Source organism: Dendrobates tinctorius, unplaced genomic scaffold (assembly GCF_039654945.1).
Source record: "Dendrobates tinctorius isolate UK_male_01 unplaced genomic scaffold, ASM3965494v1 ptg000075l, whole genome shotgun sequence".
Lineage (NCBI taxonomy): Eukaryota > Metazoa > Chordata > Amphibia > Anura > Dendrobatidae > Dendrobates > Dendrobates tinctorius.
The window spans coordinates 54,552,501-54,567,897 of NW_027361743.1; the positions used below are offsets into that span (position 1 = coordinate 54,552,501).

A 15,397-nucleotide genomic window follows, 5' to 3' on the forward strand; every position below is an offset into this window, starting at 1 on the left:
CTAGGCCCCCTCACCCAGTGTGGATGGCACATTACTTACTCATTATTCCTAGTACAACAGTGGCGTTTCATTTTTGTGAGTATTTGTTAGTTCATTTCAAACGGAGCTTCATCCATAATCTCCAATATGATTACACTAGTATTTGACGCCCCTTTGTTTTCATCCATCTCTAGATGTTCAGAGATTTATTTAACAAGAGAAGTCTTGGAATGTCCGCTTTGTTCCTCTTCTTTCTTTTTTTGTCCTAACCTCACCTCTCAGTGTCTAAACCGTCCTCCCAATCACTTATGCACTGATTGAAGTTTTTTATTTGGATTATTTTTATTTTTTACTTGAATTCTGATTCTACTTGTAGCATCTGATTTGTTTCTACATGTTTTTGTTGACCCTGCAGTGTACTGATGAAGGCTTACTGTTACAGCCGAAATGTTTATATGTGACTGCAAATAAAATCCTTCACTTATTGCCAAAAAATTGAGTGCCAAAAATTTTTTCCTGTTAGATTTATAGGTTGGGTCATTGCGGACGCGGCAATACCAAACGTGTACTTTTTATATTTTTTTCATAAAAATTATTTATGGGTACAATATGGTTTTTTATTATTAATTTTTTTTTTTTTTAATACTTTTTGAAATATTTTTCCAATTATTTGGAAAAATTTTTTTACTTTTTTTTAAACTTTTTTGTCCCCCTAAGGGACTATCATTTTTTGCAGGCTGATTGCTTCTACAGCATGGGGATGCAGCAGCAGCCCCATACTGTTGAAACTGTCAGCTCTGCACTGGCAGGGAAAGTTGCTGATCACGTTCTGCGCATGATCTTTACTAGCTCTGGTGACCAGGTTGTCGTCATTACGACATTGGGTCACCATGGCAAGGATCGGGACCCCCTCTGTTCCCGGAATGCTGCGATCGAGTTCGATCGCAGCATTTAGGGGGTTAAAGTGCAGGGAGCGGTGCTCCTGGCACTTAATGCTAGGTGTCAGCTGTCAGAATCAGCTGACAACCGGCGGCGACCGTGCGTTCACAGCCTGTGTGTGCGCATGATGGCGTGGATGTAATAATCTGTTCCGCATCAATAAGTTCCAGGGCGCAGGGATATATTATTACGGACCACGTCGGGAAGGGGTTAAGGAGGCATGGCAAACAAAAAAAATGGAATTCTGTTGTTTTGCTTACTTTTCTCTTTACGGCATTTATGGTCTTGGTTAATTTAATTTTATATTTTTTCTTTATAGGTGTAATATAACGATGTATACAAATATATCTAAAAGAAAAAAAAGTAATTTTATTTCCACAAACATAGAAAAAAAATGGTGGCCCGCCAAACAATTCCCATAATCACATTTATGTAATACACTTTGTAGAAAAGCCAGGTAGGACTGGGTTAAATCGTAGCACTGCAGGTCTTGATTAGATGCATCTAACTAACTTTGACTAAGAACCAGGCCATGTGTTCAGGTGGAAGCTCTCAGTCTGCTGGGGATGTTGAGCAGACTGGAGTATATTGAAGGTGATGAGTGACCTGCCAAAATGTGAGCTGTAGCTGGTGGAGATACATGCCAGAATCTTTCTCTGAACTGAGAATGCATGAGTCAGCTAGAAATGCTGAGCAATCTGTGTGTTGGAGCTGAACAGTAATGTGTGGAAGCTGCAATCTGCTCAGTGTGAACTGTGCTGTAGATGAACACTTGTGTTTGATGCTGGAAGCTGCTGGAGCTCAGGCTGAGACTGCGTGCACACATTGAGTATTTGGTCAATATTTTTTATCAGTATTTGTAAGTCAAAACCTGGAGTGGAACAATCTGAGTGAAATCTTCATAGAAACACGTCACCACTTCTGCATTTTTCACATAGTCCTGGTTTTGGCTTAGAAATACTGAAGTTGCCTGAAGGTAATACCGAGACTGGTAGGACCATACCTATTCTGTGTGTAAAGTTTGCTTCGCAAAAAAGTACTGTAATCTGTTCAGCTTCAGGGTTCAGGTACTGCTGGAGCAGCTTCAGGGTTCACAGGTACCGCCAGAGTGGTTTCTAGTTCAGACTTTGGCCACACAAGGACCAGGGGTTCGGGTTCAGGCTCCTGCCCCACAAGGACCAGGGGTTCGAGTTCAGGCTCCTGCCCCACAAGGACCAGGGGTTCGAGTTCAGGCTCCTGCCCAACAAGGACCAGGGGTTCGGGTTCAGGCTCCTGCCCCACAAGGACCAGGGGTTCGAGTTCAGGCTCCTGCCCCACAAGGACCAGGGGTTTGAGTTCAGGCTCCTGCCCCACAAGGACCAGGGGTTTGAGTTCAGGCTCCTGCCCCACAAGGACCAGGGGTTCGAGTTCAGGCTCCTGCCCCACAAGGACCAGGGGTTCGAGTTCAGGCTCTGGCCACACAAGGACCAGGGGTTCGCGTTCAGGCTCTGGCCACACAAGGACCAGGGGTTCGAGTTCAGGCTCTGGCCACACAAGGACCAGGGGTTCGAGTTCAGGCTCCTGCCCCACAAGGACCAGGGGTTCGAGTTCAGGCTCTGGCCACACAAGGACAAGGGGATTCAGGTACTAGGACTGGGACCTGGCAACACACTTGTTGCACAAATACTCACTAATGCGACCAAATTTGTCAGGTACCTCCTTAATGGGGAGGGTGCCTTTTATACTTGGATGTCTCTCGGCTATTGGTTGGCAGCATCTTTGCAGGTGCGGAGAACGAGAACATGCCGAGAGACGGGGAGGTGACCGCGCGGCTGCGGAATTGAGGATGTTGGCATCCCTGCCAGGAGGGGGAAGGGGAACCGTGTGGGGGCGCCGACATGGCTGTTACAGCCAAATTTCTCCTGGATCATTGGGAAAAGCTTCTCTATGAGAATCTTTACATAACATTCTTTACTCAGGGCAGTGTTCTTAGGCAAATTTGTGAGTAAGACCCCTCCTCAGGTGTTTGTGTGACACAGGACTCATGGTAGTGCTCTTCTCTAATCATTCTTGATCCAATCTAAAGGGAGCTTCAACAGAGAAAATAATTGTCAACTAATCTCTGTACTTACATAATTATTTTCTCTGCTGAAGCTTCCTTCAGACTGTTTTGGATATCTTGAAAAAATATTGCCTGTACAAAATGTTATCTATGGGTGTATATGTGTGCCTAATGTGCATATTACATGTGTATATATCTTATGTGCATCTGTTTACATTGGTGGGGCAAAATGGAGAAAGAGCCAAGACAGACAATCTGCACAGGGGCCCTTTGCTGTCACTATGTCCATCCTTGTAGAACTAACTTATTTCTCAGTGCTGTACACTGAAACTGTACAGTTGTGGCCAAAAGTATTGACACCCCTGCAATTCTGTCAGATAATACTCCGTTTCTTCCTGAAAATGATTGCAAACACAAATTCTTTGGTATTATTATCTTCATTTAATTTGTCTTAAATGAAAAAACACAAAAGAGAATGAAGCAAAAAGCAAAACATTGATCATTTCACACAAAACTCCAAAAATGGGCCGGACAAAAGTATTGGCACCCTCAGCCTAATACTTGGTTAGACAACCTTTAGCCAAAATAACTGCGACCAACCGCTTCCGGTAACCATCAATGAGTTTCTTACAATGCTCTGCTGGAATTTTAGACCATTCTTCTTTGGCAAACTGCTCCAGGTCCCTGATATTTGAAGGGTGCCTTCTCCAAACTGCCATTTTTAGATCTCTCCACAGGTGTTCTATGGGATTCAGGTCTGGACTCATTGCTGGCCACCTTAGAAGTCTCCAGTGCTTTCTCTCAAACCATTTTCTAGTGCTTTTTGAAGTGTGTTTTGGGTCATTATCCTGCTGGAAGACCCATGACCTCTGAGGGAGACCCAGCTTTCTCACACTGGGCCCTACATTATGCTGCAAAATTTGTTGGTAGTCTTCAGACTTCATAATGCCATGCACACAGTCAAGCAGTCCAGTGCCAGAGGCAGCAAAGCAACCCCAAAACATCAGGGAACCTCCGCCATGTTTGACTGTAGGGACCGTGTTTTTTTCTTTGAATGCCTCTTTTTTTTCTCCTGTAAACTCTATGTTGATGCCTTTGCCCAAAAAGCTCTACTTTTGTCTCATCTGACCAGAGAACATTCTTCCAAAACGCTTTAGGCTTTTTCAGGTAAGTTTTGGCAAACTCCAGCCTGGCTTTTTTATGTCTCGGGGTAAGAAGTGGGATCTTCCTGGGTCTTCTACCATACAGTCCCTTTAAATTCAGACACCGACGGATAGTATGGGTTGACACTGTTGTACCCTCGGACTGCAGGGCAGCTTGAACTTGTTTGGATGTTAGTCGAGGTTCTTTATCCAACATCCGCACAATCTTGCGTTGAAATCTCTTGTCAATTTTTCTTTTCCGTCCACATCTAGGGAGGTTAGCCACAGTGCCATGGGCTTTAAACTTCTTGATGACACTGCGCACGGTAGACACAGGAACATTCTGGTCTTTGGAGATGGACTTGTAGCCTTGAGATTGCTCATGCTTCCTCACAATTTGGTTTCTCAAGTCCTCAGACAGTTCTTTGGTCTGCTTTCTTTTCTCCATGCTCAATGTGGTACACACAAGGACACAAGACAGAGGTTGAGTCAACTTTAATCCATGTCAACTGCCTGCAAGTGTGATTTAGTTATTGCCAACACCTGTTAGGTGCCACAGGTAAGTTACAGGTGCTGTTAATTACACAAATTAGAGAAGCATCACATGATTTTTTGAACAGTGCCAATACTTTTGTCCACCCTCTTTGTTATGTTTGGTGTGGAATTATATCCAATTTGGCTTTAGGACAATTCTTTTTGTGTTTTTTCATTTAAGACAAATTAAATGAAGATAATAATACCAAAGAATTTGTGTTTGCAATCATTTTCAGGATGAAACTGAGTATTATCTGACAGAATTGCAGGGGTGTCAATACTTTTGGCCACAACTGTAAATCCTTCTCGTCAGGGCCAGTATCCACGGTCTGGGTTCACCAGCTCAGATGCGTATATGGCCCAGTTTCATTAATAGCCATGTACTTAGTTGGGTTGAGTATCTACATTGCATATTTGTTGTGAAATTTCTATTTCTGAACAAATGTTTAAAAATTAACAAAAATAAAAAGTTGGGCAGTTTCGTCTGTTGCCCAAACCGGTCACTACTTTGATTTTCCAAAGGTCTTGGAGAAAATGAAAGCTACATACAGCAGCTGCTCCATTTTTACTTTGCAGTTTTCCATAAACTTTCTCCAGTCTACGAAAGGGTGTATGTACTATTGCTGTATATTATTTATTAACCATCACACTATAGTAGGTTTTCTATATCCAGATCAGCGTAATTATTAATTTATGATGGTGCTATACTTTGCCACCTTAGACATTTTATCCATGGGGGCCTGCACCTCCTGTGTCTCCACAATGGAGATCCCCAATCCCCATCTCATCTCTGTGAATGGAGACGTTACAGTGCACAGCTCTCTCCATGAAAGCAGAAATGATGGACATACATGGATTTTAGTGGTCATTGGTTATTCTCCAAACCAGAGCTATTCTTGAATTTTTCTTTGTGACTTATAGAATAAGTTTCCAGATCACTTAATCCACCTTTAGTAATTAAACATTAAGAGTCAGAGACAATCCTTTTAAATATTTAGACAGTGGCCATATACAATGAAGGACCTCTACATTGTCCTCTGCAGTAAAGCAATGTGCAGTGCAACCCATCAATGCTGTAATAAAAAAAAGTAATTCTTACATTTTTTTTTTCCTCTTAATTAAGGTCCAATCTGATGGTAAAACATGAATAACTATGAAATAATCCGGATGATCGGAGAAGGAGCATTTGGAAAAGCTTTTCTAGCCAAAGGGAAAAAGGATAGAATCCAATGTGTAATCAAAGAAGTGAATCTCTCGAAGGTGAGTTGTAAGGCTATGTGCACACGGTGCGGATTCTGCTGCGGATCCGTAGCGGATTTGGCCCTGCGGATCCGCAGCAGAACTGCAGGTGATGTACAATACCATGTTAGCCTATGGGAAATTGAAACCACAGTGCAGACAGTGCGGATTTTTCCGCGCGGTTTTGCCTGCGGTTTCAAATCCGCAGAAAGAATTGACATGTCATTCTTTTCTGCGGATTCTACTGCGGTTTGCCATCTCCTCCACTGTGGAGGTGATAAACCGCAGGCTAATCCGCAGGTAAACCGCAGGTCTTTTGATCTGCAGATTTACCTGCGGATTGTGCAAAATCCGCGCGGAAAAATCCACGGGTGAATCCGCACCGTGTGCACATACCCTAATAGCATCCGCCATGTTAGAAATTAACTTGGTCAGTCATTTGTTTTCCAGGATACATTTCCTCCAGATGTGTTACCTTAGTCCCCTCTCCCCATTGTGATCACATGCACTCTCAGTTGATACAAGCTCGCACTCATATGACCGCTGAACAGTTTGATTTTCCACATTGCTCTGTTGAATATTTGCAATTTCAGGTTTGATTGTGTAATAGTGGCAAACAAGTGTTTTCTTGTCTTCCATAGATGGCCAGGAAGGAGAAAGAGGCTTCCCACAAAGAGGTTACTCTTCTGGCTAAGATGAATCACCCGAATATTGTAACATTTTTCACATCAGTAGAAGGTTTGTTAATAATTTGTGAGACAAAGAGGTAAAGGTGAATGACCGAGCAGGAAAGTGCGGAAACCTCAATGCAGAGATACCCAAAACTAGTGTGACATCGGCGGCCGTGCCCGCCGATGCCCCTTTAGCGACGGCGCCCGCCGCAGCTCCCTCTCACCTGCGCCCTCCGGTTCGTGCGTTCCTCCGCGCTGCTTGCCGCTCTGCTGCGGGTGACCGCGGCGGCCTTAGGCCGCGCACGCGCGTTCCCCCGGCTTCTTCCGTTGGCAGGGGGCGTCGCTAGGGGAGGGTCTGTAGGGCGCACTTCCGGTCGCCGCATATATCAGGCGTCCGCTCTATTCTGAGGGCGCCTGATGATTGTTGTGACTCGCAGCACCCATCGGCCCTACCTTCTTCTGTGTACCCTGCCTACCCTTGCTGTTCCTTTGTCTGCCCTGTTCCTGGTCCGTGTCTGTCTGCCTGCCTCCTTCCTGTGGTCCTCGCTGTACCTTTCCTGTGGGCTCCCAGCCTCTTTCTACTGCCTCCACTTCGCTACTCCTGCTCTGTCTGCCAGTCCTCCGAGTCGTCCCTGCTGGCTCCGGCTGTCGCGGTTCCGCCCCCTGCGGTCTTGCCCCTAACGATCCCTGTATAGGGGTCGGTCTTCACCAGGCGTGCTCGGCCCAGGGGCTCCGGATCCGCGATCCAGAGGGTCCACTCTTGGACGTAATAGCCAGAGGCGTCACAGTATCATCAGGCCATGGATCCCGCCGGTGCCGCAGCCGCCACACAAAAGGAATTGCTGTTCCTTCATGAAAATCAGAACCGGATAATGTCCTTTATGAAGTCTATGGACACCCGGTTGTCCGCCCTGCAGACCTCTGACCCCGGGCACGCTCCTCTCTTAGTCAGCCTTCAACAGGAGCTCGCGCAGCAGCGCGACGCCCAATCCCACATCTTGGGTTACATGGCATCCGTGGATGACCGATTGCTGGCCCTGCAATCCTCTGCTGCCGCTGCAACTTCCTCCCCGGATGTAGCCCCTACTCCGGCTCCCCGTCTGGGTAAACCCCCCAGGTACGGTGGAGATCCCAAGTTATGCCGGGGTTTTTTAAATCAATGCAGGCTACATTTTGAGCTTGCCCCCCTTCAGTATCCTACTGACCGCGCCAAGGTGGCATTCGTTGTGTCCCATCTTGAGGGTGAGGCTCTGTCCTGGGTGAACCCCTTGTGGGAGAGAGATGACCCCGTAGTGCTAAATTTACAGACCTTCTTAGAAACCTTTCGCAAGGTGTTCGATGAACCGGGTCGCTTAGCATCCTCCACTGAGGCCCTTTTTAACCTCCGCCAGGGTTCCCTCACAGTGGGGCAATACGCCATCCGCTTCCGGACCCTCTCTTCTGAGTTAGGATGGAACAATGAGGCTCTAGTGGGAGCCTTTTGGAGAGGCCTCTCCAGCAAGATCAAGGATGAGCTTGCCGGGCGAGACACCCCCACCACTCTGGAGGACCTTATTTCGCTGGCCACTCGCATAGACCTACGCTTTCAGGAGCGCGCTAGAGAGGCAGTCGGAGAGAGAAGGTCCTTTAGGTTGTATCAGGCTCCTGTCCCCCGTTTCCCTGTATCTCCTGTTAGCGCCGCTCCTGAACCTATGCAGGTTGATCGGGTCAGACTGTCCGAGCAACGCCGCAGGGAGAGGACGACCAAGGGCCTCTGCCTGTACTGTGGAGGGGCCAACCATTTCGTGCGTTCCTGTCCAGAGAAGCCAGAGCGGTCGGGAAATGCCTCCACCTAGGTCAGGTAAGAGAGGACCCCCTAGGTGATCAAAATTCCTCTCTTCCCCTTACTCTTTCAGCTTTGCTAATTACAGGTCGGGGGCGTGGGTCTGTGGAGGCGTATGTGGACTCGGGTGCTGCCGGTAATTTCATCCGCCAGGAGGAGGTTGACAAATTCCAGATTCCGGTGTTGGTATTGAAGAACCCTCGCGCTATTTCCTCCGTTGATGGTAAACCCTTACCCGGACTCATCACCATGATTACCGTCGAAGTAGATCTTCAAATCGGAGCTCTCCACCTCGAAAAGATAGCCTTTTATGTCCTGCCACAATTAGCCCATGCGGTTCTCCTAGGACTGCCCTGGCTCAGACGGCACGAACCTGTGATTGACTGGCGCTCTGGGGAAGTTCTCCGTTGGGGGCACTCCTGCCAGGAGCACTGCCTACGGGCCCTCACGCGTCCTCGTCCATGCTCGAAGCCCGCCGACCTCCCGGGCTTACCCGCACCCTATCACACGTTTGCCGACGTGTTCAGCAAGAAGGAGGCGGATTCCTTACCCCCTCATCGCTCCTATGACTGCCCCATCGACCTAGTTCCTGGTGCCACTCCTCCCAGAGGGAGAACATATCCTTTGTCCCCAGCAGAGACCTCGGCTATGTCGGAATATATACAGGAAAATCTGGCCAAGGGATTCATCCGAAAGTCCTCGTCCCCTGCGGGCGCAGGTTTCTTCTTCGTCCGGAAGAAAGATGGGTCCCTGCGACCCTGTATTGACTACCGGGGCCTGAACAACATCACGGTCAAAAACCGGTACCCGCTCCCGCTGATTCCTGAACTCTTCGACCGCCTGAGGGGGGCCAGAATCTTCACGAAGTTGGATCTGCGGGGAGCTTACAACTTAATCCGAATCCGAGCGGGGGACGAGTGGAAGACGGCCTTCAATACCCGGGACGGCCATTATGAATACTTGGTCATGCCGTTCGGTCTCTGCAACGCTCCAGCGGTGTTTCAGGAATTCGTAAATGAGGTGTTCCGAGACCTACTCTATTCCTGCGTAGTGGTATATCTGGACGATATCCTCGTTTTCTCGACCGACCTCTCCTCCCACCGGAGAAGTGTACGCATGGTCCTGCAGCGCCTTCGAGAAAATCGTCTTTACGCCAAGATCGAGAAGTGCCTCTTCGAGCAAACAGCGTTACCCTTCTTGGGGTACATCATCACGGATTCCGGTCTTAAGATGGATCCGGACAAGCTGTCCGCGGTACTCCAGTGGCCTCGTCCGGTTGGCATAAAGGCCATCCAGCGTTTCCTCGGCTTCGCTAATTATTACCGGCAGTTTATACCCCACTTCTCTACAGTCACCAAGCCCATTGCGGTCCTGACCCGTAAGGGGACGAAGCCTAACGTCTGGCCCTCTGAAGCCGAGGACGCCTTTCTTGCCCTGAAACGCTCGTTTGCTTCTGCTCCGATTTTACACCGTCCTGTGGCCAGTAGGCCCTTCATTCTGGAAGTTGATGCCTCCTCCACTGGAGCTGGGGCGGTTCTCTCCCAACAGGCTCCATCTGGACGTCTTGTCCCCTGCGGGTTCTTCTCCAAAACCTTTTCTCCGGCGGAGTGCAACTACTCCATTGGGGACCGGGAATTATTGGCCATTAAAATGGCGCTGGAGGAATGGCGATATCTGCTCGAGGGGGCAGTGCACCCCTTTACTATCTTCACGGACCACAAGAACCTGGCCTACCTGCAATCTGCCCAGAGACTCAACTCCAGACAAGCCAGGTGGGCTCTGTACTTTTCCCGTTTTGAGTTCAAGCTCCATTTCCGGCCCGGCCGTAAGAACATCAAAGCCGATGCGCTTTCCAGGTCTTTGCAGCCTCCGGAGAGGGAGGAGGATCCATCGTATGTCATCGAGCCGGCTAAAGTTATCTCCGTGGCCCCCGTGAGTTTCTCTAACCCTCCGCCTGGCAAGACCTTCGTCCCTCCAAACAAACGCCTGGAAGTACTGCGCTGGGGACATTCTTCCAAGGTTGCTGGGCACGTTGGGATTAAGAAAACTCTTTTGCTTCTTTCCCGGTATTACTGGTGGCCCTCTCTCCACCAGGATGCTAAGGACTTTGTAGCCTCCTGCAGGTCTTGTGCTCAGAACAAGGTTCCAAGGACTCTCCCCTCCGGCCTCCTTCATCCGTTGCCTGTCCCAGAGGCTCCTTGGCAGCAAATCGCCATGGATTTCGTGACTGATCTCCCTCGCTCGGCTGGGTGTACTACCATCTTAGTCGTCGCTGACCGCTTTTCCAAGATGGCCCACTTTATTCCCTTGGTCGGACTGCCATCTGCCCCAAAGTTGGCCGAAATCTTTATCCACCACGTGTTCAGGCTCCATGGCCTCCCTCTGCGAATCGTGACCGATCGAGGGGTCCAGTTTACTTCCCGATTCTGGAGGGCCCTCTGTCGGCTCCTGGGCACGTCTCTCGACTTCTCTTCAGCGTATCATCCTCAAACCAACGGCCAAGTGGAACGGATTAACCAAATTCTGACCACCTACCTACGCCACTTTTCTAACGCCCATCAGAATAATTGGGTCTCTCTTCTACCTTGGGCAGAATTCGCTCATAATAATCATTCCAGCGAATCAACGTCCAAGACACCGTTCTTTGTGGTAACTGGGCTAAATCCTGGGGTTCCATTGCCCTTTTCCGCATCGTCTGGAGTTCCTGCAGCAGACACTCTCGCCAAGGAGTTTTCGCAAATTTGGAAGGAGACCAGAGAGGCGCTCGAGCTAGCCAACGTCCGAATTAAGAAACACGCGGACAAAAGACGAAGGGATCTACCCCCGTACCAGCCCGGGGACAAAGTCTGGCTTTCTACCAAACATATCCGCCTGAAAGTCCCTGCTTACAAATTAAGTCCTCGGTACATCGGGCCTTTTGAAGTACTTGGGCGCATTAACAAGGTAGCCTACAAATTGAGGTTGCCGGCATCACTCCGGGTCCCTAACGCCTTCCATATCTCGCTCCTTAAACCTGTGGTCTTGAATCGGTTCCAACCAACCTCCATGTCCCCTCCCTCGCCAATTTGTTCTGACAATGTCTTTGAAGTAAAGGACATCCTGGCTATGAAAAGGGTCAAAGGTAAGACTCTTTTTCTTATCGACTGGAAGGGTTTTGGCCCAGAGGAGAGGTCCTGGGAGCCCCGAGAGAATGTCGATGCCCCCCTTATCATGAAAAGATTTCTAACCAACCTCAGAAGGAGAGGGCATATGGGAGGGGGTACTGTGACATCGGCGGCCGTGCCCGCCGATGCCCCTTTAGCGACGGCGCCCGCCGCAGCTCCCTCTCACCTGCGCCCTCCGGTTCGCGCGTTCCTCCGCGCTGCTTGCCGCTCTGCTGCGGGTGACCGCGGCGGCCTTAGGCCGCGCACGCGCGTTCCCCCGGCTTCTTCCGTTGGCAGGGGGCGTCGCTAGGGGAGGGTCTGTAGGGCGCACTTCCGGTCGCCGCATATATCAGGCGTCCGCTCTATTCTGAGGGCGCCTGATGATTGTTGTGACTCGCAGCACCCATCGGCCCTACCTTCTTCTGTGTACCCTGCCTACCCTTGCTGTTCCTTTGTCTGCCCTGTTCCTGGTCCGTGTCTGTCTGCCTGCCTCCTTCCTGTGGTCCTCGCTGTACCTTTCCTGTGGGCTCCCAGCCTCTTTCTACTGCCTCCACTTCGCTACTCCTGCTCTGTCTGCCAGTCCTCCGAGTCGTCCCTGCTGGCTCCGGCTGTCGCGGTTCCGCCCCCTGCGGTCTTGCCCCTAACGATCCCTGTATAGGGGTCGGTCTTCACCAGGCGTGCTCGGCCCAGGGGCTCCGGATCCGCGATCCAGAGGGTCCACTCTTGGACGTAATAGCCAGAGGCGTCACAACTAGTATACATGGTCGCTTTGTAGCCGTGTGCTACACCCTGGAAAATCACCTTAAAGAGAACCTATCATTTGCTTAAAAATTGAGCTAAATAGTTTATAAAAATTCCCACGTTACACTGATTATGCAGCTTTTGTTCTGGATTGCACCGTTGCTTCATTGCATGGATAATCACATTTGTTACTTTTGGAGCGTAGTATGTGAAATCTCTGCTAAATAACTAGTCATTTCTCCGGGGGCGTATGCTTTCACTCTTCCCTCCCAAGCGCTGCCAATCACAACAGCAAGCAGAGATTTCACATACTGTGCTTCAATAGCAACAAATGTGAATATCTCTGCAATGGAGCGATGCAGTGCCAAACAGAAAAAATCAGCAGAATCAAGAGAGTGCAGGGAGTTTTACAACTAATTTAAACTACAAAGTGACGGGTCCTCTTTAAAATACACTCCAGAGTGAGTCGCATTGACATAAAGGGTATTTACTGCCGAAAGTGTTGGCATCCTTCAAAGTGCTGTTGGGAGAAAGCACCCTTCAAATATGAAAGACCTGGAGTAGTTTGCATTGGAAGAGTGGTCCACATTTCCAGTTCAGAGGTGTAAGAAGCTTGTTGATGGTATAGGAAGCGATTGATTGCAGTTATCTATTCCAAAGAGTGTGCAACCAAATATTAAGCTGAGGGTGACAACAACAATTTTTTGGGGGTTATTTATTTCACTCATTTATATACAGTGGGGAAAAAAAGTATTTAGTCAGTCAGCAATAGTGCAAGTTCCACCACTTAAAAAGATGAGAGGCGTCTATAATTTACATCATAGGTAGACCTCAACTATGAGAGACAAACTGAGAAAAAAAAATCCAGAAAATCACATTGTCTGTTTTTTTTTTTTCATTTTATTTGCATATTTTGGTGGAAAATAAGTATTTGGTCAGAAACAAAATTTCATCTCAATACTTTGTGATATATCCTTTGTTGGCAATGACAGAGGTCAAACGTTTTCTGTAAGTCTTCACAAGGTTGCCACACACTGTTGTTGGTATGTTGGCCCATTCCTCCATGCAGATCTCCTCTAGAGCAGTGATGTTTTTGGCTTTTCGCTTGGCAACACGGACTTTCAACTCCCTCCAAAGGTTTTCTATAAGGTTGAGATCTGGAGACTGGCTAGGCCACTCCAGGACCTTGAAATGCTTCTTACGAAGCCACTCCTTCGTTGCCCTGGCGGTGTGCTTTGGATCATTGTCATGTTGAAAGACCCAGCCACGTTTCATCTTCAATGCCCTTGCTGATGGAAGGAGGTTTGCACTCAAAATCTCACGATACATGGCCCCATTCATTCTTTCATGTACCCGGATCAGTCGTCCTGGCCCCTTTGCAGAGAAACAGCCCCAAAGCATGATGTTTCCACCACCATGCTTTACAGTAGGTATGGTGTTTGATGGAAGCAACTCAGTATTCTTTTTCCTCCAAACACGACAAGTTGTGTTTCTACCAAACAGTTCCAGTTTGGTTTCATCAGACCATAGGACATTCTCCCAAAACTCCTCTGGATCATCCAAATGCTCTCTAGCAAACTTCAGACGGCCCGGACATGTACAGGCTTAAGCAGTGGGACACGTCTGGCACTGCAGGATCTGAGTCCATGGTGGCGTAGTGTGTTACTTATGGTAGGCCTTGTTACATTGGTCCCAGCTCTCTGCAGTTCATTCACTAGGTCCCCCCGCGTAGTTCTGGGATTTTTGCTCACCGTTCTTGTGATCATTCTGACCCCACGGGGTGGGATTTTGCGTGGAGCACCAGATCGAGGGAGATTATCAGTGGTCTTGTATGTCTTCCATTTTCTAATTATTGCTCCCACAGTTGATTTCTTCACTCCAAGCTGGTTGGCTATTGCAGATTCAGTCTTCCCAGCCTGGTGCAGGGCTACAATTTTGTTTCTGGTGTCCTTTGACAGCTCTTTGGTCTTCACCATAGTGGAGTTTGGAGTCAGACTGTTTGAGGGTGTGCACAGGTGTCTTTTTATACTGATAACAAGTTTAAACAGGTGCCATTACTACAGGTAATGAGTGGAGGAAAGAGGAGACTCTTAAAGAAGAAGTTACAGGTCTGTGAGAGCCAGAAATCTTGATTGCTTGTTTCTGACCAAATACTTATTTTCCACCATAATATGCAAATAAAATGAAAAAAAAAAACCAGACAATGTGATTTTCTGGATTTTTTTTTCTCAGTTTGTCTCCCATAGTTGAGGTCTACCTACAAATTACAGACGCCTCTCATCTTTTTAAGTGGTGGAACTTGCACTATTGCTGACTGACTAAATACTTTTTTTCCCCACTGTAGCGCCATTAATTCCACAGCGCTTTACACACGTTATTGACACTGTCCCCGATGGGGCTCACATTCTAAATTCCCTATCAGGGTTGTATCCAATTATGTCCAATTTGCTTTTTTCATGTTTTTTGTGTTATTCCAGCCCACACAAAGGAAATAAACGTGTAATTGCAATAATTTTCTGGGAGAAATGCTTCACTTTCTGGAACAATTTCATGGGTGTCAGCACTTTCGGCCAGTGTGCTAAAGACATTTGAGAGGTAGTTTGGAATCATTGCTTCTAGACTTCCCTCCTTCCCGCTGATTCTTGTCATGGGTGTTTTCTCCATTGGAGAACCCCATTTTGTGGAATGAGTCTTCTGTAAACTATCCGATCCTTGCAAAGCTGGGTTAATTCACGATGCTAATTTTGCCCACGGTAAAAACTATTGGTAATTATTTTTCCTGCAGCTGTAGGAGAAAACCTTTCCATTTGAAATCAATATGGTTAATGCAGACTGGCTCAGATAGTAGTATCATGATCAGAGATTCCCTCTCCATAAGGTATAGTCACATAGTTTCTCTGTGGACTTTTACATTAATCTGCTTCAATATCCATGTCAATAAAATCTGTAACATACAACTCTTATTTTTTATGCTTTATGGTAGTGATGATAAAGTTATTCAGATGGAAGTTAGTTAGGAATTTAAAGAGGTATTCGCATCTTCAAGATCCTATCCCAATATGTAGTAAGTACAATAATAATAATATTAGCAAATACCTCCAATTAGAAATGTAGTATAGTTCTTCTGATTTGCTGTGTCTCTTTCA

The 15,397-nt window shown here is 47.7% G+C and overlaps 1 protein-coding gene across 6 annotated transcripts in view; it reads left to right on the forward strand.

Annotated features, from left to right (window-relative positions):
* NEK5 (NIMA related kinase 5) overlaps positions 1-15,397 on the forward strand; it is a 171,644-nt gene that overhangs the window by 54,139 nt on the left and 102,108 nt on the right. For all 6 annotated transcript variants that reach the window (XM_073583298.1, XM_073583297.1, XM_073583295.1 and 3 more), the window contains exons 2-3: positions 5,759-5,895; positions 6,516-6,612. In XM_073583298.1, the coding sequence (XP_073439399.1) occupies positions 5,779-5,895; positions 6,516-6,612 (214 nt within the window). In that variant the 5' untranslated portion in view covers positions 5,759-5,778. The remainder of the gene's footprint in view (positions 1-5,758; positions 5,896-6,515; positions 6,613-15,397) is intronic.